Genomic DNA, 13,937 nt, shown 5'->3' on the forward strand with positions numbered 1-13,937 from the left:
CACATTTAGAAAGTCTCTGAGAACATCGTTCACTAGGGCCTGAAAACAAGCAGGGGCATTAGTTAATCCGAAAGGCATGACCAAATACTCGAACTGGCCCAAGGGAGTCTTAAATGCCGTCTTCCACTCATCCCCTTCACGTATCCTGAGGAGATGATAGGCATTTCTCAAATCGAGCTTAGTGAAAATGGTAGCTCCTTGAACGGGCTCAAAAGCTGAGGCGAGCAATGGAAGAGGATATTTATTCTTGGTTGTAATTTGGTTCAGGCCTCTATAATCGATACAGGGTCTTAAAGAACCATCCTTCTTTCCAACAAAGAAAAACCCTGCGCCCAATGGGGATGAAGATGGGTGGATTATCCCTGCAGCTAGCGACTCGTTAATGTACTTTTCCATAGTCTCACGTTCTGGTTTGGAAATGTTGTAGAGTCTACTGCTGGGTAACGGAGCCCCGGGTAAAAGCTCGATGGCACAGTTGTATGGTCTGTGTGGTGGAAGGGACGAAGTACTGACCTTACTGAAGACAGGAGCCAAATCATGGTAGTCAGGAGGTACCGAAGTAAGGTCAGGGACGTCCATCTCCCCCCCACCTCTAGGGGACCCCACAGCGGGAGCTGCAGAACGGAGGCATGTCTCATGACACAATGTGGACCAGGACTCCACATGACGATCAGTCCAATTAATATGGGGATTATGCTTCTCCAGCCATTCAAAACCCAGCACCAGAGGGGAACATGCGGAGGAAAAAACAAAGAAGGTTATGGTCTCTCGATGGTTACCTGAGATCAGAAGCTCAAGAGGTTGAGTTTGGTGGGTGACTTGATGAAGTTTCTTCCCATCGATCGCAGAGACCTTGAGTGGCTGGGTTAAAGGAACTGTATCAATTCGAAGCTGTTGGACGAGATTAGAGTCAATTAAGTTTCGTTCACAACCAGAGTCTATGAAGGCTGAGAAAGAGAGGCTCTGGTCCGAAACAAACAGAGTGGCAGGAAGCATGAGACGAGGAGGTTTTTCTATTTTTTTCGTGGCCCGTCAGACTCCTCAAAACCTCTGACGGGCCCCGGCTTTTGATTTTGCTGGGCATGAAGCGATGAAATGTCCACTCTCACCGCAATAGATGCAAAGTTTGCCCAGAAATCTCCTTTGTCTTTCCTCTGGAGTCAGCCTAGTGTGTCCAACCTGCATAGGCTCCATTTCAGTCTCTCCAGGATGAGTAGCCTGAACAGGCAAAAGGAGAGGCTGGCTCTTAGGCTTCGGTCTGGATAACTGTTCTGTGGGAGCAGAAACAATAGTCACATTATTTGAGGCGGGGACAGAGGAAAACAACCCTAAATTCCTGTGTTTTAGGCTGTTTCTAGCCCGGATCCGGTTGTCCAGCTTAATGGTTAGATGAATCAGTTCTTCGAGTGTAGCTGGTTCATCAAGAGTAGCCAGCTCATCCTTAATATTTTCGTTTAATGCCTCAAAATATGCTCCTTTTAAGGCGCCTTGGTTCCATCCGGAAGCAGCCGCTTTAACCCGGAAGTTTATGGAAAATTCAGCCACTGAAGAATTTCCCTGTTTTAAGTGAAAAAGAGCTCGTGAACCAAGGGTTTGATCGGTGTCCTGATTGAAAACTTGAGAAAACTCAGAAATGAAATCTGTGTATCGACAATTTAGGCTCTCATCTGAGGCAAATCTGGCTTGAGCCCAGGCTAGAGCTCTTCCTGTTAAAAGTGATAGAATGAAGGTGATTTTCTTGTGATTCGTGGGAAAACTGCCAGGAGAGTTCAGAAAAATAAGACGGCATTGAAATAAAAATCCTTTGCAGTCATTTAAATTACCAGAGAACTTTTCTGGTAAACTTGGACGGAACTCGGATGACGTCAACGCCGGTGACCTTGGAGGTGGGACTGGACCCGGAAATGGTTGTGCTGCAGGCGCAGCGTTAGCTCTATTCAACTGGTTGGCAAAACCTTGAATGACTTGATCTTGTAATTCGATGCGGGTGTTCAACTCACTGAGTACTTGAACGTGTCCATGGATCTGTGCTTCCTGTTCCTCTAGCAGACGACGAAGGTGATCTGCTGGGCCTTGTGTTTGGCCGCAGTGTTCTGTCATGATGGGTTAACAGAGAGGCCCAAGATGCAGAACACTGACGACTCAGAGGGAAAGTTTAACAAGTTTATTGTTTGCACAAGCATGAAATAAATGAACAGTTGACTGGTTCTGGTCTGGGACTGGTTCACTGGAGTCTGTGAGAGAGACAGTTCTGTTAGCGAAGGCTTGGTTGGGATTGATCTTGGTTGTGTTCAGGTTTGTACCTTGAAGTGCGTAGATGAGGCTTAGGGAGCGGAACTGTTGGGTCCGGAGATGATTTGGTTCTGCAGAGTCCGTAAGCTGTTTCAGCGTCTTACTTCTAGAGACGAGTTTGACCTTGGCTTGAGTTTCCAGCTCGGTATCCAGAGCTGCTAGGAAATCCAGAGAGTGAGTCTTCAGGTTTGGCTCGGAGGGCAGGCTCGGCAGGTCAAGCTCTTCCAGAGCTTCACTGGAGAAAAACAGGTAACCTGGAAGCAGAGACAAAAAGGGTTAGAACCCAAACAGGACTCAGGAGTAACAAGGTTCTCAGAGGATCTATGGCTTAGGTGCTAACCAACTGATTAAGACACTGCGGCGTCGAGGCAAGGTCTGAAGACAGCTTATGTAGTCTGGTCCTCCAGATGAGATGATCAGCAGCAGGTGCGCAGACAGCTCAGCTGAGAGGATCCAGGGCGGACTCTGCTGGAGAAAGTTGGTATTTCTCCAGCTCCCAACACTTAGGATAACATCTCCCATTAAATCTTTTTTCTCTCATAATAAAAGTGATCTGATTACAAGTAAAGATCTAGAAAAAATCAATTTCCTTATTTTTAATTTAGTTGAAAAACACTATATTTTTCTCAAAAGGAAATTAAATTAATTTTTTGAACCTGTCATGTTGCACAATCCAGTTCTACCTAACTCTTTGGTTTCATTTTATTTCTTTATTTATTTGCAAACAGTCTCATATATTGTTCAAGCAGCCTCTAATACAAGGTAAAATTCAGGGTGGATTCTATGAAAAACTTAGTTTCCTGAAGAGTATAATTTCTGAAGCTCTGGTCCTTTTCCAAGTTCTTTTCAGCAAATTTTAGTCCAACCTTCAAATTTTTGTTTAAGAGCAATACCAACATTCCTCTTATCGAGGTTAAACCTGTGCACTCTTTATCTGATTGTAGGTGGATGCATTTTCATATAATTTTTGTCAAGAGCCTAATTTAGATCCCATAATTACCTACGTCTTTCTAAGACTTTGTTTAGCCTCTTGCAGTCTGCTTTTTGGTTGTAATTTGCTTAAACGACAAGACCAGCACATTTTATTTTTTTTATCTCCACCACTTTTCCAATGTTTTCAAACAAATGCTGAATAACAGTTTTCTTATTATTCAATTGAAATATACTTTATTGATCTCAAAGGGATATATAACGTTGTAACTCTTACAGTATAGGGTATGCTGTTTTAGATATTAGCCTCTGTAGGCAGAAAGGATCTCCTGTAGTGGTCTGTCTCACAGCAGATCTGGAGAAGCCTCTGACTGGAGAGTGTTGAATTGTGCAAAAATTTTCTTTATTTAGTGAACATTCTCTTTTTATAAAATCATATGCAGATCTAGAATCTAGAACACAGCTGACTATGTTCGCCTGATGTGAGACATGATGTGTGTGATTTTTTTTTTTAACAAAGCGGCAATAAATATAAGTTTTCATTTAATCAAATTATATTCAGACTGTCATATATTATTTGTGAACACATGCCCTACTGTCTGTGTGTTAGAACAACAATTGAAAGTATGAATCAAGTTCAAAACATGGTCAAACAGATAACTCTGGACATATATGGAATAAATCCACCAAAATTCCATTCAAAATATAAGAGTTTATTTACAAAATCATTCAGTTCAAAGTCAAACATCCATCCATTCATCTATCCATTTTCTGTCACAGCCTCTGCCACAGCCTGTCACATCTCCAGCTGTCAGTAGGCGAGAGCCGGAGTACATCCTGGACAGGTCATCAATCTATTGCAACACAGAGACAAACGGGACAAACGACCATTCACGCACATACTCACATCTAAGGAGAATTTAGAGAAGTCAAATAACCTAACAGTCATGTTTTTGGACTGTGGGAGGAAGCCGAAGTACCTGGAGAGAAGCCACACATGCACAGGGAGAATATGCAAACTCCATGCAGAAAGACTGAAGTTTCCAGGAATCACACCTGCAAGGCAGGAGTGCTATAGACTGTGCACTGTGCAGCCCTCCAAGTCAAACACATTTGAGTAAAAAAACTCGAGTAAAACTGGTTAAGCTTAGGTAAACTAACATTAACAAACATGAACATAAACATTATATTAGTGTTTAAAACCTTAAAAAAAGCTTGTTTTAGCCTAATAAACGACAGCATAAAACATGTCCGCATAGTGTACCATGTGGTTCAACCTGTCAGCTTTGTCTTTACCCAACAATAAACACATGAAATGATCAACAAGACATGATGTTTATCTGGAAAATCTGTCTGTAAATCTGCCGACCTGCAAATCTGTTGATCTCCATGTGGAAAGCTAGAATTTTCTCCAGCATTTATTGTTAGCAGCTCTTCATCGCAGGCCCACAGCAAGGAAGTTCTTTTGTCGGAGCCAGATACCCATCGGGGAAGCCCTTCCTTTGTCCTTAAGGCTCCCACCTTAGGCCAGCATCTGAAAGTTCTCAAACTCTGAGAAAAATGTTGCAAATATTTTGCAGCTAGCTGGTTTTGAAGTCAGCCATTAGGCCTGACTTAGCCTCTGGTCAGTCTGGAGTTTCTATTCCCTGGGCATGGGCTATGGTAGTGCCTCTTCCAATGTCAACCTCATGGCAGCTTCACAGAAAACGGAAAGAGAAAGGCCTGAGACAGTGGCTTTATCCTTACGCCTCCCTGGGGGGCAAAGGCATACCTATATAGGAATGTCGTATTGGTGAAGGTGTGTTTAGGGGTGTTGTAAAGCAAACTTTAATCTTAGTAACCCAATAGACACGGTTAATATAAAGCATACTGTAGACATTGGTTCCCAATGTCCAAAATTACAATCATGGTTTATGTCACAACAACAGATAGTGATCTATTTATCAATTGCCTCTTTTACAGGTTACCAGCTGTTTGCTGGACAGAGAAGAAATCAATCTAATTCATCCTGCCAGAAAGCTCCTGTTGCCTCAGTCTGAATGTTCGTGTCGTAGGGAGGCTCTGCGTCTACACCACCTTGCCAGCACACTGGGACCAGCCTTGAAAACCGGCTTTAACTCTCAATGTTTTCAACATTATCTTCCTCATAGGTTTGTTATCATTTTCATCTGCTATAACCTTTATTCTGCAAAATTGTTAAACCAGTTCACGATTTAACCATGTGCAAATAGACTAAGACAACTTTTATTGTCATTTTGTATACAGAGTTCGAAATTTCGTTTTGTACATCTCTCATGACATTTCCATTTCTTAAAGTGCAGCATTGATCAAATGTATACAGTGTGGGAGAAAACAAGGATAGAATTTGGAAATTAGTGATATAAAATGTATAGTATTGCAGAATTTTTAAGTGGACTGAAAAAGTGCAGAAAAAGAGACCTGCCAGGAAACCTGCAATTTCCTGTTAGATTTCACCAGTTAAGATAAAGCCAAACCAAAATAAAAATCTGAACATAGTCTTTAGTATTTACATTGTACAACTACAGTACCAGATTTATGAAGCAAGGAGACCTCGCTTTCTTAAAGTTTTACGTTGACATCATTATTTAAACTTCAAATAAAACATATGAGCCAAAAATGGAAGGGAGGAAACTTACTTGTAGTTGTACTTTTGTAGTTTGTACTTTACTTAACTTGATGTTTAGTAAAGGAATAAATTCTTATTAACTTTTTTTTTGTTCGTACACCTGAACTATAAAATGATAATATTATTAAACATTTAGAAAATTTGAATATTGAAGCAAAAAATGTTTAGAAATTACATTTCTGTGTCTGTAAATATATTTATTATTTTGTCGTTCTAGGGAGATGTATTTATTTGTTTTCTATTTACTGAGTTCAAAAACAAATGCATTTTATTTTCATCAAACTAAAAAATAATTAAGTTAATCAAGTATGTCACATTCTTATGAAGGTAGACTATAAAGATTTACTGTCATATCAAATTTTCTTCAGCGGAAAGTAGTTTTTGTTTTAGTCCTACACTGAAATCAAATTGGGTTCATAAATATGTAAATAACAGGGTTTTTGCCTCTTAGATCATCTTGCTCTAGTCATTATAGTGTTCATACAAATTCTAAAATTTGTATCAACACCATAATGACAGAACACCACAAACAGCTGCTTTGTAATAACTGGATAATTATGCACATGAAATTACATGTGCTTTTATTTGCAGCTGACAAGCTTGAGTTGTTGCATCAGACCTTTGTTTATTGTTTTTTTTTCATCTCCTGGTTTTAGATGAATTATTGCATGTTTCAGTTATTCCAAATGCTGTAATTCACATGCAGTAACGTCATACAGCATACCATATGTGCTGCTGCAAATCACTTATGTAGTTTATAAGAAATTATAGTGGAGATTGACTTTGCTGTTCAAACTAAAATACCAAAATGACCCTTTTTCTGTGTAGATTGTATCGAGCTTGTGATCAGAGGACGTCCCTGTCTTCGCTGCTCACCGGAGCTCTCCTTGAGGCCACATTATCTGTAGGGGCTCGAGCAGCTCTTCCCTTTTCCGTACCCCAGTGCTCTAACAGCCACGCTGTGTTAAAAGGTGAGTGCTTAATACTGAACTCTTATGTTTAAAAACATTCACATTACTATGTTTAAAGGTGTAAAACCTTTGTAACGATAATTTTGAAGTGATTCTCATTAAAGCCGCAGTTATTCAGATAAATCAAGAGTTACACTTTTTGCTAAAAGCAAGTTAAACTTCCAATTAGGGGTGAAGTATATGGAATATACTGTATCATGACTTTTCCCACGCACAATGGTTAAAATTACTTCATCGCAACCATCGAGTACAAATTCGCTTGGCGACATTAAGGTGTCCCCATCTATTTCACTGAGAGTTTTCTTTTTCCCACACACTTTGAATGCATCATAAACCCCTCCTCCAAACAGGATTATTTTCTGCGCGGCACTACAGTTACCAGCAAATGGAATACGACGACAGCAGGTGTTTCAGTTAAGCAATATATGGCAGTGGTTTGGATTTCACGCCGAGAACGTCGATCAATGCAGTAATTTGTAAGAGATGCTGCAAAAACCCTCGCCACAAATTGTAGCAGTACAAATTTATTCCACCGCCTAAAAAGTCCTCTGCTGCAAAATGAAAAATGTTGTAAGCTCTGCATGTCAGCATCTCCCCGCACACCAAATAAAGCATTAAATAAATCAGCTCTGAAGCCGATGACGTTGGCCCCGTCGTTTGAAAAAGGGATCCCAATTGAAAGAAAAAAGAAGAGATTGAGGGAAATCACAGATGCTATTTGTTACGTTATTTAAATGTATTCTAGATGCGTCATGTGATGTGGTCTTATTCAGATGTTTTGCAGGCGTTTTCTAAACTTGGCAATGTTCTCAATATTACAACGTTTTGTGCTTCCTCTTTAAATTCCAGCCCGTAAAGATCAATGGAAATAGTTTGGAGATGCTCTAATAATACTCAAATTTTTGGACAATATTTCGAATTTTGTTTTTGTAATTTTAGGTCGATTTCCTTTTTCATGTTGTTTTTTTTCATGTTTTTTTTTGTTTTGTTTTGTTTGTTTTGTTTATTTTATGATGCACAAAAGAGCCCTATTTTCTTTTACATTTAATTTAGTATTATGTTTTTTTTTATGTGCTTTGCTTCATGTTTGGTTGCTGGAATCTTTTTAAAGGTGACACCAAAATACATAATGTGGCAGTCTTATTTGTGAAAAGCTTTGAACTGGTGGAAATAAAATGTTTTAAATTTTAAACCAAAAGTTTGAATCAATGTCACCTTCAAAAACAATCTATTGCAATTTATGCAATAGATTGTTTTTGAAGGTGATTTAAACATATCATGATATATATCGTGTATCGCGATTACAGCCCAAATATATCGTGATATTAGGTTTTCTTCCCATCGCCCAGCCACACTTGCAATGTTTTGTGCAACTCTTAAGAGATATAGCCTTTTATCTTTTGGTAGATTTGTAAAATAATTTATTGGTATTTTATTATAACTCAGTTGTATGTACTTGGACCTCAAATTAGATTTTATTATAATTGCTCAGATTTTGCTGAACCTGTTTATTTTGGTAAATATTTTAGGGCACATTTGATTTGAATTGAGACTATGTAAATAAACTGAACTGATATATTTTTCTCCTTTTTTATTGGTTATAATACATAATTATTGGTATGTATTAGAACTTTTTTTTAACAGTTTATAAGCATTTGCTGTTACTTAAAAAAAAGAAAAGAAGTGGATAATAATTAGGAAAATAAATGAAAGTGGGGCATCCAAGGTTCTCAGTATTCCCGTGTGGTCTCCTGCTTTAGTTTCTGCCTTTTTCCCACGTGATATATCCACGGGAGAATCTGGCTTGTTTGGGATCAGCTGCTGATCCCTTAACTTGGCCTTTCCTTTCACGTAATTCCCTTGTTTTCCTTTTCCATTATACCCTCTTTTCACTTTCCATGACATCCTCCTATTTAGACCCAGATAAAAAAAAAAAAGAAATGTTGGGATACAAAAAGAGACAAAGGCTTTGTGTAAGTTTGAAAATAACTTTTCTGCTCTTCAACCTTATCCCCACTATTTCATTTTATTTTTGACCTTAGAACACTTTTTAAAAACATTTACAGCTCCTTTCAAGGAAATGCTAATTTACCCTTTTGAGATTTTGCTAAATTTGCTGTGTGATAGATAAGTGGTTCCCAAAGTTGTGGGACATAAATGAAATGGATCATAGCAAAAGCATATTGAAGCTACAAATGAACAGACAGACACACTGTGATTAGAAATAGTTACATATATATGAAAGTGTCATGAATGCCTCGGTGGGCTGACATTATGTATATTATATTTGTATATATTATAAGTGGAAACTAAAGAATATTTGATTTAAGAATTTCTACAAATACAATTTTAAAAGTGTTTTATTATTTTATATTCAGACTAACCTCCACAACCAAAATCTGAGTATTGTTTAGAAAAAGCTTTTATTGCAGTTACCTTAGCAAGTCTTTTCGGGTTTGTGTCTACCAGCTTTCTGCCTAGAAACTTTATTTTTTTCTTATTATTTTACATTAAAAACAGCTTTTACCCTGATTGGAGGGAGAGCAGCTTTGAAAAGCAGATTTGTGTTGGTATGTCGTGCAAATTGCCAAAAGAAAAAAAAGCATAACATACCCTTGGATAGTTCTGAAATAAAAGAAATTTGGAAAAAGACAATGCTTTTGACATGCCTGTGAAAAGCTTAGAGAAAGGCACTCAAATGTCACTTTTCTTCTTCTTGGGTTGTTAAATTTAACCACCATCATGCTTGTTTCTTTGTCCCTGTCTCCTTCTCACACTAAATAACGTCACTTTTTAGGCAGTCAGGTTGTTGCTGGGTTGTTCAGTCAGTAACTGTCTACCTTCTCTACAATGATGGTACATATGACTTCAATGTAAGCTGATCCCAACATTAATTTCCACTGGCACAGAGCCAAGGGACAGACTGTCTCTGGCAAGATCACAGAGCCATGTACTCTGGTGCACAAATAAGCACTGAAAATGTGTAATTTCTATATCTGTTTCTATTGACAGGCTGTGATATCAGTCATGTTAGTCCGTTTTTTTCATGTTGTGCTAACTTTTCATCCGACATATAAACGGAGGCGGTTGGAAACCTACAGGGTTACATTGCTTCAGCTTCATATTGTGGTCTTCTCTGGAGGGTATTGAAGCAACCGGAACTGAGTTGGAGTGGTGTGCATGTAGTAGAACAGAGGTCTTCAACAGGGGGTCCGTGACCCCTAGGGGGTCCGTGGAGGTACTGCATGGGGGTCGCGAAAGTCTTGGTTGATTACTTTTTTTTATATTCCCTCCTGCAATTTTTTGCACTAATTAAAATGTCTTTAAATCCACATTAACATGAATCCAACACACTGTAGTAAACAGATAAATGGAGGCAGAAGATGTCTTTCAGTCATCAATGCACACATTCAGCGACACACAGGAGCTCTTTCAAGCTGGGCACCGTTCCATTCACAACACCTGTCCCATCAACCAGGAATCAGATTCAGAAATACTTCAATAATCCCAGAGAGAAATTACTTTCGTTACATGACTCCATATGTAATAGAGTGATTATAGGAACAGTTTGATAGAACACAATTTCATGCAATATATATAATTAGGGGGTCCCTGCTCAATCTTGCAATCAGTTTGGGGGTCCTTGGCTTTGAAAACGTTGAAGACCCTGTAGTAGAAGCTTAGAAGGCAACAAGCTTGAGACTCACCAAGCATAAGAGGGTTTCTCCATAAAGAAATTTGTGCACCATTTTTTAAAAATCACACAGACTCGGAAGATAAATCAGAACCAAAGTTTAGACATCCAAATTCATTTGTTTTTTTAGGGAAAATACATACAGGTGCTGGTCATAAAATTAGAATATCATGAAAAAGTAGATTGATTTCAGTAATTCCATTTAAAAAGTGAAACTTGTATATTATATTCATACATTACATACAAACTCATATATTTCAGATGTTTATGTTTAATTTTGATGATTACAAATGACAACAAATGAAAATCTCAAATTCATCATATCAGAAAATTAGAATATTGTGAAAAGGTTCAAAATTGATGGCCCCTGGTGCCACACTCTAATCAGCTAATTAACTCAAACCACCTGCAAAAGCCTTTAAATGGTCTTTCAGTCTAGTTCTATAGGCTACACAATCATGGGGAAGACTGCTGACTTGACAGTTGTCCAAAAGACGACCATCGACACCTTGCACAAGGAGGGCAAGACACAAAAGGTCATCGCTAAAGAGGCTGGCTGTTCACAGAGCTCAGTGTCCAAGCACATTAATAGAGAGGCGAAGGGAAGGAAAAGATGTGGTCGAAAAAAGTGTACAAGCAAGAGAGATAACCGCACCCTGGAGAGGATTGTGAAACAAAACCCCTTCAAAAATGTGGGGGAGATTCACAAAGAGTGGACTGCAGCTGGAGTGAGTGCTTCAAGAACCACCACACACAGACGTATGAAAGACATGGGTTTCTGCTGTCGCATTCCTTGTGTCAAGCCACTCTTGAACCACAGACAGCGTCAGAAGCGTCTAAAGAGAAACAGGACTGGACTGCTGGTGAGTGGTCCAAAGTCATGTTCTCTGATGAAAGTAAATTTTGCATTTCCTTTGGAAATCAAGGTCCCAGAGTCTGGAGGAAAAGAAGAGAGGCACTTCATCCACGTTGCTTGAAGTCCAGTGTAAAGTTTCCACAGTCAGTGATGGTTTGGGGTGCCATGTCATCTGCTGGTGTTGGTCCATTGTGTTTTCTGAGGTCCAGGGTCAACGCAGCCACATACCAGGAAGTTTTAGAGCACTTCATGCTTCCTGCAGCTGACCAACTTTTTGGAGATGCAGATTTCATTTTCCAACAGGACTTGGCACCTGCACACAGTGCCAAAGCTACCAGTACCTGGTTGAAGGACCATGGTATCCCTGTTCTTAATTGGCCAGCAAACTCTCCTGACCTTAACCCCATAGAAAATCTATGGGGTATTGTGAAGAAGAAGATGCAATACACCAGACCCAACAATTCAGAAGAGCTAAAAGCCACTATTAGAGCAACCTGGGCTATCATAACACCTGAGCAGTGCCACAGACTGATCAACTCCATGCCACGCCGCATTGCTGCAGTAATACAGGCCAAAGGAGGCCCAACTAAATACTGAGTGCTGTACATGCTCATACTTTTCATGTTCATACTTTTCAGTTGGTCAACATTTCTATAAATCCTTTGTTTTTATTGGTCTTCAGTAATATTCTAATTTTCTGATATGATGAATTTGAGATTTTCATTTGTTGTCATTTGTAATCATCAAAATTAAACAAAATAAACATCTGAAATATATGAGTTTGTATGTAATGTATGAATATAATATACAAGTTTCACTTTTTAAATGGAATTACTGAAATCAATCTACTTTTTCATGATATTCTAATTTTATGACCAGCACCTGTATTTGAAGACTTTACCAACTCAATTTATTCTACAAATGTTTGTTGTTTATAATAATTGGTTTTTATTCTGTATGTTGTGTAAAAATTACTTATCATATTAAACTTCCCTCTTTTTTGTTTTTCATCGTGACAAATGGGCGTACACTGTGCGATTTTTTTTCATCATTGCGCGCAGCTACTGCTCACACTGTACGACAAACCACAGGGTTTAGTCGTACAGTGTGAGCTCTCAGCTCACGATTTATGTTCGGCCTGAGGCTCTGATGCGATCTGCTCACACTGTACGACTAAAAATCACGTCGGACTCAGCTGCGCAGTGAGATGGAGCTGCTCGGACTCGTCTATCTGGAAACCAAACAAATAAAAGGGGAATATGAAGCTCACTAGAGTGAAACGCTCTGCCTTGGCAATTTGTGCTCTTTTGTGCTGAAAGACCTGAAAAGAAAAGGCGATGACGTATTTGGACAAAGAGATGACTGAGCAAACGTGGCTCCTATGGTCTGTCAATTTTACAGACAGAAGTGCATTTCACTCATTGCAACCCTGCCATGCTTCTGTGTTTGCATCAGAGAGGAAGAATAAAAAGAAAAATCTTTGTTTGCGCATGCGCCCTGAGGGATTTGCCCACAACGGTCGGGAGAAAATTAAACATGTTTGATTTTCTCCCAACCTCACGGTTCCTGTTCGGGGGGTGGTAGTGAGAGGCTGATCGCCCCTCGTAATCCCCTGTACACTAAGCGACTCACGACGATCGAAAGATTCTCGCACGACTGGAAAATCACCCCGAAAATCGCACAGTGTATGCCCAGCTTTAGGGAGTTTGCCCCCTGTGGCCAAAACACAGAACTGCAGCACTCCTCTGCTCTCGTAGCTCACGCTCGTAATGTCATTGTTTTATGTTTTTCACCTTATGTGAAGTTGCCATTCGTTTCAGTCTGCTCATCAAACAATGTTTAAGAAGATAATTTTTCTGTAAAAATGTACATTAAGTCTCTTTAAGTATGTCAGATCAACACACAGTATTCAATATCAGACAAAGGATTATTCACACCAGTCTAGTCATATTTGAAAAGGTAATTAGACCTAAATTCAATAAAATTTGTCGGAGCGCTTACCTTCAAGCACTTATATGAACTGTTGATTGATATTTTAGATCCATTCTCTAGATTTTTGACCACATTGTAAGTTTTGTAATCATTAAAAACCTCTTAGACCGATTAAACAACATTCTAATAAAATTAAAGTTATGACTTTGATTAAGCTGCTCCAAAATCATGATTTTATTAAACCATTCAGCGGTTTAAGGGACTTAGTGATTGAGCAATCATGAGGTTAATTTGTTCTGTGCTGAATTAAGAACGTCAAAATTGCTCCTCACAGAATTGCATATTTATAGTACTCAACAATTGATACAGGAGCGATGGTATTAATGTAATTGGAAAAATTGGTAAACAATGCACTATTAAAAAACATCAATTTTATTTCACTCTGCAACTTCAAATAAACGGTTACACTGTACAAATACTAAAGATTCAGAAATATTTTCATACGTGTCAGCTCTGTTTCATGTCTCTGTTTTGGGTTATAATGGCTTTCACTGTGGTTGACGTTATTGACTGTGCACAAGATCAAAAAAGGTATTTTTCATAACAAGAACTTTA

At 38.8% G+C, this 13,937-nt stretch overlaps 1 protein-coding gene across 4 annotated transcripts in view; it reads left to right on the plus strand.

Annotated features, from left to right (window-relative positions):
- The window catches only part of plce1 (phospholipase C, epsilon 1), a 132,632-nt gene that overhangs the window by 61,921 nt on the left and 56,774 nt on the right, over positions 1-13,937 (plus strand). For all 4 annotated transcript variants that reach the window (XM_038280579.1, XM_038280580.1, XM_038280581.1 and 1 more), the window contains exons 6-7: positions 5,185-5,372; positions 6,698-6,840. In XM_038280579.1, the coding sequence (XP_038136507.1) occupies positions 5,185-5,372; positions 6,698-6,840 (331 nt within the window). The remainder of the gene's footprint in view (positions 1-5,184; positions 5,373-6,697; positions 6,841-13,937) is intronic.

Source organism: Cyprinodon tularosa, unplaced genomic scaffold (genome assembly GCF_016077235.1).
Source record: "Cyprinodon tularosa strain WSP-4 unplaced genomic scaffold, ASM1607723v1 ctg161, whole genome shotgun sequence".
Lineage (NCBI taxonomy): Eukaryota > Metazoa > Chordata > Actinopteri > Cyprinodontiformes > Cyprinodontidae > Cyprinodon > Cyprinodon tularosa.